The sequence below is a fragment of the Pogona vitticeps genome, chromosome 3 (assembly GCF_051106095.1).
Source record: "Pogona vitticeps strain Pit_001003342236 chromosome 3, PviZW2.1, whole genome shotgun sequence".
NCBI lineage: Eukaryota > Metazoa > Chordata > Lepidosauria > Squamata > Agamidae > Pogona > Pogona vitticeps.
The window spans coordinates 259823367-259839123 of record NC_135785.1 but is presented as its reverse complement, the minus strand read 5'-3'; the positions used below and the strand labels follow the sequence as shown (position 1 = coordinate 259839123).

Here is a 15757-nt window from a genome sequence, read left to right as displayed (position 1 = left end):
GGTGAGGGCAAGAGGAGAAGGGAACGACAGAGGACAAGATGGCTGGACAGTGTCATCGAAGCAACCAACATGAATTTGACCCAACTCTGGGAGGCAGTGGAAGACAGGAGTCCTCTGGTCCATGGGGTCACGAAGAGTCGGACACGACTAAACGACTAAACAACAACAACGGCTCTAAATTAGAAGGAACCACTCAGGATGCCCATGGCAAAAAGGAATGCAACAAAAAACTTGCATTTGTTGTGCGAAGAAATCCACTCAGGATAAAACAGGATAATACCAAGACTTGTGTATAGATGCAACTGGCTTCTGTGGGTGCAGGTGTACTACTGAAGGGTAATACAGTATTTCATTGCAAACAGAATAAAAGAGGTGGAAAGGTTGACATTGCCAAGGTATGTAAACCCAACTATGAACTCTGTCCCACCTTACTTTTTTATTTGTTTACAGCTTTTGATCTTTCTACTTCTAGATAGTCCCTCCTTTGATCTGATGTCTCTGCCACAGCTGGAGAAGATCTGAGAATGAACAGTGGTTCTCAATCCTGTGGTTTTAAATGTACAGAATGACCGTTCCCAGAGTCCTAGACTACAAGGCATGCTAGCTGTGGGCAATTTATGTGTGTCACTACAGGAACTATTTCACCTCTCAGAGTTTGCAAGTTATCTTGTGCTTTTTTTTCTTTTTGTTGCTGGAAAATAAAGCCCTTGAAGCCCCATTTCTTAAACCTAAAAGCCTGTCTGAATCACGTCTCTTCAACAGTAATCACTTTTAGCTGACACAACAGTTTATTTCATAGAATCATACAAGTTGGAAGGGGCCTACAAGGTCATCAAGTCCAACCCCCTGCTCAAGGCAGGAATACAAATCAAAGCAGATCTGCCAGGGGATTATCCAAGTTTTTCTTGAATGCCTCCAGGGTTGGAACACTCACCAGCTCCCGAGGCCACTGGTTCCACTGTCGTGCTGCTCTAACAGTTGGGAAGTTTCTCCTGAGATTCAACCAAAATCTGGCTTCCTTTAACTTGAGCCCGTTGTTGCGTGTCCTGCACTCTGGGATGATCAAGAACAGATCTTGCCCCTCCTCTGTAGGACAGCCTTTCAAATATTTGAAAAGTGCTATCCTGTCACCCCTCCGTCTTCTTTTCTCAAGGCTAAACATGCCCCAATTCTTTCAGCCTTTCCTCATAAGGCTTGGTTTCCAGCCTCCTGGTCATCATCTTTCTCGCCCTCCCCTGAACTTGCTCCTATTTGTCAGCATCCTTCTTGAAGTGTGGTGTCCAGAACTGGACACAAGACTCAAAGTGAGGCCTAACCAGTGCAGAATAGAATTTATAACATCTATTTCTGGACTCAGTCCAACATGTCACCTTTTTGGGCTTTGGGCTCATAGAGTTACAAGGGGCTCACTCACAAATGTGGTCCCAAACCATTTAGAGCAGTGGTCTCCAACCTTGGGCCTCCAGATGTTCTTGGACTGCAACTCCCAGAAGCCTTCACCACCACCTCTACTGGCCAGGATTTCTGGGAGTTGAAGTCCAAGAACATCTGGAGGCCCAAGGTTGGGGACCACTGATTTAGAGCATTCGGGTCCTCTGAATGGGAAAGAGAAGCAAACAGGTAGCACAACTGATGCAATACTGGAAAAATCCATGCCAAACGCATAGTTCCCATAGCATCCAAGCAGCTGCCTTCTGTATCAGCTGAAGTTTCTGAACCATCTTCAAACCTCACAGAGAACATGCTGCAGTGGTCCAGTGCATAAGTCACACAGGAAAGATCCAGCATCCTTAGATAAGGTCATACCTGGCATATCCACTGAGGCAGATAAGGGGCGCCCCCAGTTCCCACTTCCAGCCATCAATGCCACCTGTGATTCCACAGATGAATGGCATCAAGTTTGAGGGCACTTCAAAGCTGTCAATCCAGCCTTTCAATTTCTCCATCCAACACTACCACCACCTTGTATCTGGTTCGCCCTCACTGGTCTCCGGGCCCCGGCTCAAAAGCAAAAGTTGAAGTACTAATTTTTGGCCAGATGTCCCAGAAAGATGATTGTATCGAATGCCACTAAGAACAGACAGGACCGCATGTCCTCTGTCGACTCTCCAGTGCGTCATACACCAGGGCAGCTAAAGCTGTCGCTTCGGTCCTATATTTAGGCTCAAAAACCTCACTCTGGAACAGACCCAAGTCAACCGCATCACTGCACGCTGCCTGGAGTCACAGGAATTCATCTGAGGGTAAAAGTGTGTTACTGTGCTTGGTGTAAAGGGTAAACCAGGCGGCTCTCTGTATGTACGCAAACTTGATGATATCATGCAGATGTTGGATTCTTTTCAAACCGTTTCAGAATCGCTCTCTTCCTTGTTCCCTTTCCAGAAAGAAAGAAAAAATCCCCATAGTGTTAGATAAAATACCTCGATGTGTCATTTTTCCATGTGAGTTCCAACAGATCTTTTATGCTGCAAAAAAACAACCTTTAAATACCTTTTCCGTGAAGGAAGGAGGCTGGAATCTGTTCCTGAACATTTGTCTTTTCAACACGATTGACATTTGTCTATCTTCCTCCTTTTCTCCCTCTCAAAAGCTATTCTGAGCAGCCGATTTGGCAACTTTTTAAACATTATGCTCACACACAAACAAACAAACAAACAAAACCCCTTGGATCTATGGAGAAGCGTGAATTACGAATTTTATAGCTGATTATGTCTCCACTCTCTGGCTGTCTCTCTCTCTTTTTTCTCTGCTGCCTTCTTGGCGTCTCTGGTGCACATCCTATCTCATTTGACTTTTCAATGGGAAGAGCGCAGGATGACACCCAAATGAAGGGGCTCATTGTTTCATAGCTCCAGAGACTGGGATGTGACATCAGGATGCTGAGGAGCAAGACAAGCTGTTGCATTCCATCACATCCACTTCTGCAGAGTTGCATGTTTATTTATTTATTTTATTTTATTAGATTTATATCCCACCCATCCATGAGTGAGAACACATACATGTTCTCACTCAGTATCTGTTGGATATGGCTGTAAAGAATGCACAGACCAGAATTTGGGGAAAGTGGATGGGACCAATGTAAGGTAGTCGACAGATTGACAGACTAGGACTCAGGGAGCTGAATTCAAATCCCCATAAAGGTTTCCTTTATGGAGGGAATCCATCTCATATTCGGTCTTCCTCTCTTCCTTCTGCCATCAACTCATCCTGGCATCACTACCATTTTTTTACTACGATTCCCAGCATCCGCCAGCCAACATGACTGTGCTGGAGTTAGACTGTAAAAAAGTAATTTTTCCAAGCTCTAATATCATGTGAACGATCCTGCATTTGAGCTGAGCTCCTGGAAAGGAGGTCCATTTCCCTTGCCTCTTAGGGTCTTTGAACGAACAGAAAATCCACGTAAGAAAAATAGACTGGTTTTGTAACAGTCGGTACTTTTGTAGCACAATCCCAATAACATCAGAAAGTGTCGCCCCAGTTCTGTCCAGAACTGTAGAGCAGTGTGCTACGCATCTTTGTTGTTGCTGTTGTTGTTTAGTCGTTTAGTCGTGTCCGACTCTTCGTGACCCCATTGACCAGAGCACGCCAGGCCCTCCTGTCTTCCACTGCCTCCCAGCAATACTTTCTGGTGCAATTGCATATGCCCTTTCCACCATCTGATCGTACCCTGAGATGTTTAAGGAGTGGTTTTATTACTTCCACTTCCCTAGTGAGTTGCCCTGGCTGAGTCAGGATTCAAACCCAGGTCTCCTAGGTCCTACTCCATTATTCTACCCACTACACCACATTGCGAATCTGCTTGAGATCTAAGGAAGGAATAATAACAACAATACATGCATATACTATTTCTATGAGCATTTTCAAAACAAACACAGCAATGTTCAAGACATCACATGCCTTTTCCAGCTCCAAACCTTATAACAGCATCGTAAGGCAGGTCAGAATTAATTTTCAGGACATCGCCAGGCTGAGGCCGAGGAAGATTGACTTCCCCAAGGTTGCCTCAGGAATTCACGGATTTGGCAAAATTCTAACTGCGGATTTCCCCATTCTGTAGCTTGCAGCTGAATTCCACCCAGCTTTGCAGTTAGAAACTTATAAAATGTTCTCTCTCCAGAGATGCATTCTTCAAAGCCACCATCGTTCATGCAACTAACATGTACATGGAGTCAATTATCTACCTTCCGATGACCAACCACCCAATAAAAACAGATTAATTTGTAATTTCCAGAACTGTGAGGATAATGAGACACCCTTTCGTTCATATAGCAGCTCTGATTCTAAGTGCAAAGCTAACATCTGACTTCGTTCAGCTGTCAGTCTTTGAGCTTGTAAACTACAGCAGAATCTGCTTACAGTTCCAAGAACTGACTATATGAGTGCACAATTATATCTCTGTTTACATACACAAACACACACACAACTGTTACCTCCCTAGCTTATCTGATGTGAATTGCTGTCATCTCCATCAGACCTTACCAATTTGTTAAAGTGTGTGGGAGAGAGAGAAAAGTATAGCTACACATTTTAAGCTTTACAGACAAGACTTCATAGTTGATTTTGACGGTCCTCTGAAGAAAAGTCTAATCCACATTCAAAACAAAACAAAAACCCAGATTGCAACTATATATGCCCCCCCCCCAGTAAAATAACACGAACTCAAACATTCAGTGTCCTCTATTTGGGCAGCAAAATTAAGAGACTTTCTCCCCCAATAAACCGGTCCATTTTTGGCAAAATATATACACAAAAGTCATCGGCTCTGCGTTTTTTGCAAACAACTTGATCTTGAAAAGTTGGCAGGTAATCATTTGTAGCATTCAAGGCTTGCAAATCAAATGTTTCCTCCATTAAATGTATTATTATTATTATTTAAAAACACCAGGCATAGTCAATCAAAATTATAAAAACAATGCCTGGCATTATATAACAGAACAAGTTTTAACCATCAGAGTGGTACCATCTGCATATCGGAGGTTGTTGATATTTCTTCCGGCAATCTTAATTCCAGTTTGGGATTCATCCAGTCCTGCCTTTCGCATGATGTGTTCTGCATATAAGTTTTTAATTCTACCTAGGAGCTAAAGCAGACACTTCAGGGACAATAAGGTTAGAAAAATCTAGAGGGAATGTAGATTATTAATGTTATCTTCACTTCCACACTACCCAGAAGATAACACATCCCATCTGAATTTGGAAGTTAAGCAAGGCTGGTCCTGGTCAGTATTGAGTTGGGAGACCACCAGGGAATTCCAATAATTCTCCAGGCAAAGATAGCTAAAAATCCTGTTTTAAACCCAAGAGAACTGCTGCCAATCAATGCTGGCAATATAAGCCTGGAGAGACCAAGGCAGGTTCATAGGTTGCCATCTTTCCTCTAATATGAGGGGCATTATGCTCTGAACATCAGCTGCTATGGAATGCAAGAAGGAGGATAGATTGACTTCCAGGTTTCTCAGAGGCATCTGGCTGGCCACCAGAGTGAATAAAGCTCAATAACTGAATTTTAATAATCCAATTTTCTTTTTTCTTTTTTTTTTTAAAAAAAATCTATTTTCATTTAAATTGGATTTTTAAAAAATGTTTATTGTGAAAATCCTTTTTGTGAACAGAAAGCCCTAAGTGCAGATAGCTTTAATTTCAAGTGTTCTGATAGAACTAAAAATCGTATCTGATTCCACCCCCACCCCTCGAAAATCTATCTCTGTTTTTAAAAGGTATCGTTTCGGGAATCTGAAACCTGCCTCTCTCAGTTGTAAAAACAATGCATTACATTTATAATAAGCAAGAGTATGCTGGGGAAATCAATGATTAAATGTACTCTTTTAGAGCAGTTGTTTACGCTGGGATTTAAATTATGATTTAAAGCAATCTGCAGGCTTCCTGCTGTCCATTGTGAGAAACAGGCGGCTGGACCGACTTTCGGTGAGACCCACCACAGATCTTTTTATGTTCTTATTTCAACAATCAGCAGGAGGATTCTAACTAGGACGGGGCAACTGGAGCTGTGCCCCAGGGCACCAAAACTTAGAAGGTTCCGCGGTTAATGTCATCTTGTGAAAAATTCATCTTGTGAAACAGGTTTTCCCATAGGAATGCATTGAAATCTAATTAATGTGTTCCTATAGGCAAAGCACGGCCATAGGAACATTTGTCTTGTGAGTCAACAACCCCATTGCTAAAACCATTCGTCTTGCGAGTTTTTTGTCCTGCGAGGCATTTGTCTTGCGAGGCACCACTGTATTTGAAAGGTTGTCACACAGAGGAGGGGCAGGATCTGTTCTAGATCAGTGGTTCTCAACCTTGGGTCCCCAGATGTTATTGGACTGCAACTCCCAGAAGTCTTCACCCCAAGCTGTGCTTTCCAGGATTTCTGGGAGTTGTAGTCCAAGAACATCTGGAGACCCAAGGTTGAGAACCACTGTTCTAGATCATCCCAGAGTGCAGGACACGCGACCACGGGCTCAAGCTACAGGAAGCCCGATTCAGCCAGGAAAAAACTTCTTAACCGTTAGAGCAGTATGACAATGGAAAGAATGATCTTGGAAGGCGGTGAATGCTCCAACACGGGAGGGGGTTGGACTCGATAGTCTTCAAGGCCTCTTCCAATGCCATGATTCTGATTTTCCCCCTTTTCTTTCATTTGGAAGCATAACATTGTCCTTTATTTTGAGGGGGTCAACACGTTCTATTAATTTTTGTGTGGGAGATGTTCACCTAGTAGGTGGGAGTTGGTGCCACTTGTCCTCCACCCGTTAAGACTGACAAAGAAATGAAGGACAGCTCGGATCAGCAGGCCCACTGCTGCAACTTTGCAAGACCTGAACCGGCTAAACATGGCCCTCAGCTAAACCGTTCTCCAGTTCCCTCCACGTGCTCTGTCAAGTCCTCTTATTTACGAAGCCTCTGCTATGGAGAACAGCCATACTTTCAGTATCCCATAAAAGACTCTGCGGTCTACCCAGAACAAGTCCAAAGATTATCGTGTTTATTTCCACATTTGCAACAACAGTTATAAAAGTAGCTGCCTGGTTCTCTCTTTATGACTTCCAGTTAGCGTTTGATCTCTCCTTCTCACCTCCTGAAGTAGAAAAAAATAGCACTTTGAAAGCTCTTGGTCTCTTCAAAGCGTTCAATGGGTATTAAGTAATTAAAGCTAATGACAAAGGCATTCCAAAAAGTGAAGCAAAGAAAAAAAAAACACTGGAAAGGAACTGCTTCTCTAGGGTTGCAGGAGGCCAATCCGTCAGAGTACGGATGTTTTATTTTATTTTTTTTATAGAGAAGAGATGATGATGAAAAGAAAGCATCAAGAGCACAGGAGTGAAATGATGAAAGGCTAATTAATTTGCTCCGTTTGATGGGTGTGGAAGCCAATTATATCTGCAGCTCAGATCAGGAAAAGCTATGGTTTGGATTAAAAACTACAAGAATACCCCAGGAGGCATTCAAGAAAAACTTATATAATAATCTGGCAGATATGCTTTGACGGTATTCCTGCCTTGAGCACGGGGTTGGACTTGATGGCCTTGTAGGCCCCTTCCAACTTCACTTTTCTATGATGCTATGACACCATGGGGAATTCTGCGGTTGTAATTTTAAAAAGAAGTAATTTAACGGTGGGCCTGACAACCTGGTGAGAGACTGGGAAAACAGTTTACACGAGGTAAGTGGCAGATACCATAAAGAAGGCTGACCCCCAAAGAATTGATGCTTTTGAATTGTGGTGTTGGAGGAGACTCTCGAGAGTCCCCTGGACTGCAAGGAGAACAAACCTATCAATTCTGAAGGAAGTCAACCCTGAGTGCTCACTGGAAGAACAGATCCTGAAGCTGAGGCTCCAGTACTTTGGCCATCTCATGAGAAGATGAGACTCCCTGGAAAAGACCCTGATGTTGGGAAAGTGTGAAGGCAAGAGGAGAAGGGGACGACAGAGGACGAGATGGCTGGACAGTGTTATCGAAGCTACCAACATGAATGTGACCCAACTCCGGGAGGCAGTGGAAGACAGAAGGGCCTGGCGTGCTCTGGTCCATGGGGTCACGAAGAGCCGGACATGACTTAACAACTAAACAACAACAAGTGGCAGATACAAGAAGGGTGAGCAACTGTGACACTTCGGAGGCTTCTGATCTACAGCTCCCACATAATTCCTGGTGAAACATAATGCATCCAAAAATATCTGGAGAGCCAAACCGCCCACTCACAAACACAAGACCTCCACTGCTTCCTCTTGCACCAGAACAGCAGATGTCTAGGGTTAGAACCCACATTTCCTAAGGAATGTCTGATTCCAGTCCAATAAAAATCCACCTGATAGTAGATAAGAATCTATAGAACTGATACAGGCAACTCCACAGTTTGAGAAAGGGGGAGAGAGGGAGAGAGAGGCTATGGCTTATTACGGGATATTTTGTTTTTATATTTCAAATACAGTCCTGCCCTCTTCTTCTGGTGGCTGCACAAGGGTGGAGGGGGGCTTTCACTTCACTGGGGCTTATTTTTGAGGTTAGGGCTTATGTGATGAGCATCCTGAAAAATCCTACTAGGGCTTATTTTCAGGTTAGGTCTTGTTTTTGGGGAAGCAGGGTCATGGGCTACCACTACGTAGGGTGGCATATAAATTGCATAAATAAATAAATAACACAGCACGTCTACCACAAGTGGGAATGACTTGCAAAATGCATTTGTTCACGTCCATTTAGCACCACGCTTGCAGCTAAGCTCCTGGGTGTAACACATTTAACTGCAGTTGCCGAATGTGTAACTACGGCAAATACACCACCCACCGTCTTCCAGACCTGCACAAAAGATGTAATATGTTTTTGTAGTAGAGAGCACTACGAACCCGGGGGGAAGAAAGCTGTTTTAATTCATTCCAAATTAATGTATTCCAGATTTTGATGCATTTGCTGTGAAATATCTGTAAGTCACTGATTCTCAACCTTTGACATTCTGGACATGGGAGGACCACCGACTCCTAAAAGCTCCAGCTAACATGGCCAAAAGTCAGCGATTCTGAGGGTTGAACCCAAAACATCTGGATGGCCAAATGCTGAGAACCACTAAACCACAGTCCATGTGTGTGTTGTGTTGATTTCAACTGATGGGACATTTTTAAGGAGTGGTTTTACTAGAGTGTGTCCATGACCAAGCAGGGATTCGAATTCAGATCTCCTGAATTCCTTTCTGACATTCTTTATCTGGTACACCACATTGGCTGTACAGGTCATGCATATTATGACATATTCAAACGAAGTAACTAATTAAAAGTAACATAGCTGCCTCTGACTAAATACTTTGAGGAAGAAAAATATTAAAACTGCTAGCTACAATGTTACTTCTAAATGAAACAAGTAAAACATTAAGTTACTTAGAGGTAACAAATGACACATAATTACTTTCAAATGTTTCCTTTAAAAGGCATTTTAAGTCATTTTAGAAACATTTGAAAATACATTCCTAGATTTATATCATTCTTTGGTCAGTCCTAGGTGGTAAGTGATGTATGGAAGTGGTGATGCATGGAAGTGAGAGCTGGACCATAAAGAAGGCTGGCCGCCGAAGAATTGATGGTTTTGAATTGTGGTGCTGGAGGAGGCTCTTGAGAGTCCCCTGGACTGCAAGGAGAACAAACCTATCCATTCTGGAGGAAATCAACCCTGAGCGCTCACTGGAAGGACAGATCCTGAAGCTGAGGCTCCAATACGTTGGCCATCTCATGAGAAGAGAAGACTCCCTGGAAAAGACCTTGATGTTGGAATAGTTTGAAGGCAAGAGGAGAAGGGGACAAGATGATTGGAGAGTGTCACCGAAGTGACCAACATGACTTTGACCAAACTCCAGGCGGCAGTGGAAGGCAGGAGGGCCTGGCGTGCGCTGGTCCATGGGGTCACAAAGAGTCGAACAGAACTTAATGACTAAACAACAACAGGTGGTAAGGGTTGAGTTTTATTTTTACCCATATTTCCAATGTGCAATATTAAAACTGGTCACTAGATGGCAACACTGAACATTTCTCTCTTTTTTTACAAGTTGGTAAAAACAACACCATTTATTTTTAATGGTACATGACAAATTATCAATCGTTTATACAATCAGAGCAAACAATAACAACCACAGCAACCTACCGGCCAAGAAACAATAAGTAATGCAACAACATTCAAGAAATGTACAAGTTCCTTTTAAATATAATGCCCCAACCAATTTGCCTCTATAACCATGTAGGATCAGACTCTTAAATTACAAGGCCCAAATATAATGTGTAAAATTAGGAGCTATCAGGTCTTAATATGGGTTGTATGACAATCACAAGTGCCTGCTTTATAATCAACCACAGAAAATTACCCGTGGAGTTTCGGCCAGAACAGGGAGGCGTTACTAGATTCAGCAAGAAACGAAGCTAAAAAAACCTCAGGGTATGTTAGTTTCCCACACCTGAGCAAGGAACATTTTGTCATTTCAGAACATTTTCTACCTGATGTCAGTTTGAAGATGAGTGTTCCAGTTCTTTTAAAAAGCTCAACACCCTTACTAATAAAGATAATTGGTTCTGTAGAAATTACCCTGCTACTTTGCTTGTCATACCCATTCTGACGGCTGGAATAGTTATAGGGATTTAATGTCCATTATGCATTAGTCATTGGTTTCCCAGCATTGTATTTAAGGAATAAAAACACGGTGAGTGGGCAGGAATGGCTTTTCCATGGTCACCGTAAGCTGCCTGATGTCTTCCACCTAGTGTGGAAATAATGTGGCCCTCTAACATCATTTTAGCAGCCTCTGGGCCTTTCATAAATGCTAAGAAAAAGAACACCCCCCACCCCCACAAAACAAAAAACTGACTGGAATATGGCCAGCCGTCCACCTTGATGAATGGGTAACAGAACAGCCATAAATTCGTTTATTTCATTCATCGCCTGACTTGGTGCAATTTTACCATCGGCAGTGGAGTCCTTGCCAGCCAGGAGTCAGAGTTTGCAAATTGCTGATTCATACTAACTTATTTCAGCTGCCATTCCATAGAAGATTGTCTGGGTGTAAGTCTCACACAACTGAAGAGGCGCTTATGTCTGTGTAGGATCACACTCTTCAATTCTAAGTCTGGGGGGGGGGAGAGATGAAGCCGTGCTGATGCATAAGAGTGAAGAAAAATCTGAGCTCCCAAATCAACAGGTGGGACACTGTGATTCCATAAATTATGAAGGTTTTCACAAGGATGGGGGAACTCCGGTCATAGGACTCGCTGTCAGGTTGGACTTTAGTTGCACTGGTTAAGTCATTTCAGACCCCCCCAATAACCCAGACTCTGATGACAACCATGCAGCCCTTTTCCTGGGGGGGAAAAGCTTGTTTTTAATAGGGTCGTGGACCCCGGACTTGGTACCAAAGTTGAGAACTCAGGCCTTGGGATTTTAATCTCAAAGACTTCCCAACATCCCTGACTTGTACAGGTCTGCAGAATTTTTTTTTCATCAGACTAGATGATTAAAAAAATGAGGGAGGAAACAAGTTAATGGCGAGGTTTTTCAAGCAAAGGTTCCAAGTCAGAAAGTGTGACTTGATGGGTCAGACGGTCATGCAGGGACCCCATGGCATCTGGCAAAATTCACTAAGGAGCGTATAAGACAGAGGTGGGATCTCCTTCTCTGTGAGAACAATGGCAACAGCAAAATAAATCTGCACGAGCAGACGCATGCTGTCACCATGAATTGAGACATATCTTAGGTCACATGCGGGGAATCCCTTAATCTTTTTTACAGTTCAAAAAAGAGACTGGGTTGAGATGGGCCACCAGGTCAGTTTTAACACTGCACACAAAATCATGCGAGGGGCAAAAACCCTATGGATGAGACGCGAAAGTAGCACCCTGCACAATCTCCAGCTGCAGCTGTGTGAGGCAGGTCTTATCCCATGGAAAGCAACCAGGCTTCTGCTTGCACACTGGGGTAGCCAATATGCCCGTGCATAAAGAACAGGGCACAGACGGTCACATGAATGGTAACAACAAAGGGATTTCAACCAAAATATTTATGGATCCGTGCGATTTCCAAGAGAACGTTTGGACCACACAGGATCCCTTCCTCAAGTGAGGCAGCTGTGCTCCCCCACATCTGGCAAACATTCAATGATGCCTGAACCACCCACCTGAGCACACAGACAGGCAGAAATAAGAGGCATGGTTAACTTTGTAATTTCTACTACGATATGGACCACCGTACACTGTTTCTCTTGTGAAACATGGTAGGACTTTAGATTTTGAAAAAGTTGTGGGGGGAGGGAAGGAGAGAATTATTCCAGAAAAATATGTAACTCAAGATCCTGCAGAAACCAGAGATTATTCCACCTCTTGAGGAATACCTAGACAACAAACTAAATTTCACTTGGTGACTTTTACATTTGTTGTTTGTTTGCTTGACAGCCATTTGATGGGATTATGATATAGACCAAATACTAAGAAACAACCATGCGGAAGCTTCTCTGACGTGTCTTTCCCTAATTTGGCAGCCTCCGGATGCTGTACTACCAATCCATAATCCTCCCAATGCAAGAGTAGTTGGTTAGTGGATTATGGGACCCACAGATTGACCCATCTGAAAGGCAACAGGTCAGGGAAGAATATTCGAAACAGAAAAAGGAGAGAACGGAATAAAAGAGGTATCAACCCCGAGTGCTCACTGGAAGGACAGATCCTGAAGCTGAGGCTCCAATACTTTGGCTATCTCACGAGAAGAGAAGACTCCTTGGAAAAGACCCTGATGTTGGGAAAGTGTGAAGGCAAGAGGAGAAGGGGACGACAACGGACGAGATGGTCGGACAGGGTCATTGAAGCTACCAACGTGAATTTGACCCAACTCCGGGAGGCAGTGAAAGACAAGGGGGCCTGGCGTGCTCTGGTCCATGGGGTCACGAAGAGTCGGACATGATTTAACACCCAAACAACAAAAGCCCAGATGCACCCACCCACCCCTAACCCTCACCCACCAAGTTTAACCAGAAGGGCAGTGAAGCACCAGAGCCAAAAAATGATCATAACGGCTCTGCAAGATAGGTCAGGGCTTCTGGAAGCCGCCATGAGTCCACTGGTCTGCTTGGAACCGAAAACTGGAGTCAGACAAGCTACGCTTAGCAGGCCAGGCAGGTAGCCAAGGATGGGCGGCTTAATATTTTGGGGCTGAAACTTCCAGGGTGTCAAGAGGCAAGGGTGCTTTTAGAGCACATGTGTCTTTGGACGATAGCTCCCATCCTTCCCCAGTACTGTACAGATTTGCCCTTTCGAACTTCCAACTCCCAGAGTTGAGCGTTTCTGGGCTGCCAGGCTGCAGAATTCCCCAGGCACCACCGGGAGGTTGCGGTCCAAACAACCCCACCCAGTTCAGCTGCCCATCGCGACGGGTGTCCGATCCACCGGAATCGCAACGGCGGAGCAGCATTCGCCCACAGGGTGTCTTACCGGCCACGGCCGCTAGAGGGGAGGGAGGAGGCGGCGGCGAGCGGCAGACAAGAGAGCGCGCGAGCGATTGCTCGGACCCGGATAACAAAACGCACCCCGGCCAAGGCGCGCCGGGGAGCCTCCCAGGCTCGCTCGCTGGCGCTCCTCCCAGGCCAACTTCAGCGATGCCCAACGCCGCTCCGCCCCGCGTCTCCACCCTGCTGGCAGCCTCGAACTCACTCCGGAGTCACTCCGGAGCCGTGGCGAAGCGCAAGTCACGGTTCCCTTGGCGCCCAACCCAAACGGGACCTCCCCCGGGAACGGCTATGTGAGGCTGAGCCTCCGCGGCCCCCCCCCCGCGCACCTGTCCGCCCTCCCCAAGCCGCGGGATCCGAATTCAGAGACGGAGGGGGGTCTCGAATCGGACCAGTGGGACTGAGGGGGTTAGAGCCGCCCAGAAGGATTCCGAGGGGTGAAGCTTTGCCTCGTCCACACCCACCCTCTTAAAATCCGGATTGAAAACGCGATCGCACCGATCCGGTGAAGGCTGGCGCAGCCCAGCACCCGGAGATTTTATTGATCGCCGCACCTGTTCCCTTCCTCCCGTCCCCACCACCCCTCCCTCGCTTGCAACCCCCACCTCTGTGACACCGGATCCGCACCATGCGCCAAAAAAGGCCCCGTCGTGGAGAAAAGAAGGTTTTATTATTATTTTTTGAAAGTGCATCCAAACCAGGCTTCGGTCTTTGGGGCAGCCAGGAAACAGCCCGGGTGGCTATTGCAAAGAGGGGTGTGTGTGTGTTTGTGCGTGCGGAGAGCGAGCGAGACGGATCGATCCACTCGCTTTGGGAGGAGAAACAGCCGCCCAGCGCGCGCCCGGCCGGGCTTGCTCTCCCCGGCGTTCCCTCCCTCCCTCCCCTAGTCAATCATTATCACCGCTAGGTAACCTTCAACTAAGGACAGGCTGGCGGAGGGTGTGTGTGTGCGTTGTGTGTGTTGGGGGGAGTAAGAGAGCAAAGGGAGTGCAAGGGGGGGAGAAAAAGAGAGACAGAGAGAGAGAGAGAGAGAGAGAGAGAGGAGGAGACGAGCCCAAGCTCTCCGGGAGACTCCGCAGGGCGCACACAAAATGCACACGCAGGGAGACGGGGCGAGCGGGCGCATCCCCGGGCTTCGCGCCCTCCTAGACCACAAAACCCATCCGCCTCTCTTCTCTCCCCCCCCAAAGCCCCCCCCCACTTTTCACGCGCGCCCCCCCTCCGACTTACGTATCTCCTCAACTTCTTCTCCGGGGGCGATTTCCGCAGCCAGCCCGAGCACACCACTTCGCCGCCGCTCATCCTGGCAGGCGCCCGGCCGGCCCGCTCACTCTCCCGGCGGAGCAGTCCCGGATCGGTGCCCTCCGCCGCCCGAGGAGCCCCAGCAGCATCCGATCACTGGCGGGGGGCTGGGCGGCTCTGGAAGGGGGCAGGTCGCGCTCGCCTCGTCCTAGCCTTCCTCCTCCTCCTCCTCTTCCTCCTCCTCCGCCGCCGGGTCGATCCCTCAATTGCCATTCACCAGGGGCCGCCAGCCGGGAGCGGCGAGCCCTCGCCTCCGTCTCCCCCGCCAGCGCCCGGCCATCCTCGGCCGCCCGCTGCCGCCTCCATCCAGCCGGAGGACAGGCGCTCCTCTGTCTGCTGGCGGCTCAGCAACCGGCTGGCGGCGATCTTCCGGCTTAAATTGGGGGGTGGGAGGGAGAGAAGAGGCCTTTCCGCCCCCCTCCCCGGCTCCCTTTCCCCTCCGGAGAGGAGAGGGATCGCAGCCGCCTCTCCGGTGCGCTCCGGCTTCCCAGCCTCTCGCCAGCTCCGCCGAAAGCAGGAAACTCTGGCTCGCTCGTTCCCTCGGCCCTCCCACCACGCCTACCTCGGCGATCTGCAAAGCGCAGACATTGTGAAAGACGCGCACCAGCCGGGCTTCTGCGGGGAGGAACCGCCTGGGCGATCCTGGCTGTGACGCTGCCCCCCCCCCCCTGCGAGGCTGCTTTCTGGTCCAAACATCCTTGTTATTATCACTGCACTGGAGAGCAGGGTTGGTGTTGTGCGGGCGAAACCAAACCAAGGGGTCTGCCAGGCCATTCTAAAAAAGGGGATAGCCCTCCTCCAAATAAATTAGGAAACAAACTGGACTTTGGGTCAGCACCAGATTTGGCACAGGGGTAGCAGCTAATCTGGTCTTGCTCTGTGCCCAATTTGGGGAAGTTTGAGCAGGGGTGTTTTGAGTTATGATTTCTTTTAAAGTAAAACTTTCATCCTCCCATGCAGAAACGAGTGACCCTAAATCTCCCCA

At 46.8% G+C, this 15757-nt stretch overlaps 1 protein-coding gene across 1 annotated transcript in view; it reads right to left on the bottom strand.

The window, feature by feature from the left end:
- The window catches only part of GAB2 (GRB2 associated binding protein 2), a 161572-nt gene extending 146658 nt beyond the window's left edge, over nucleotides 1–14914 (bottom strand). Inside the window, exon 1 of the mRNA XM_072993491.2 lies at nucleotides 14701–14914. Coding sequence (XP_072849592.2) covers nucleotides 14701–14772 — 72 coding nt within the window. The 5' untranslated portion in view covers nucleotides 14773–14914. The remainder of the gene's footprint in view (nucleotides 1–14700) is intronic.
- Nucleotides 14915–15757: the final 843 nt, after the last annotated feature.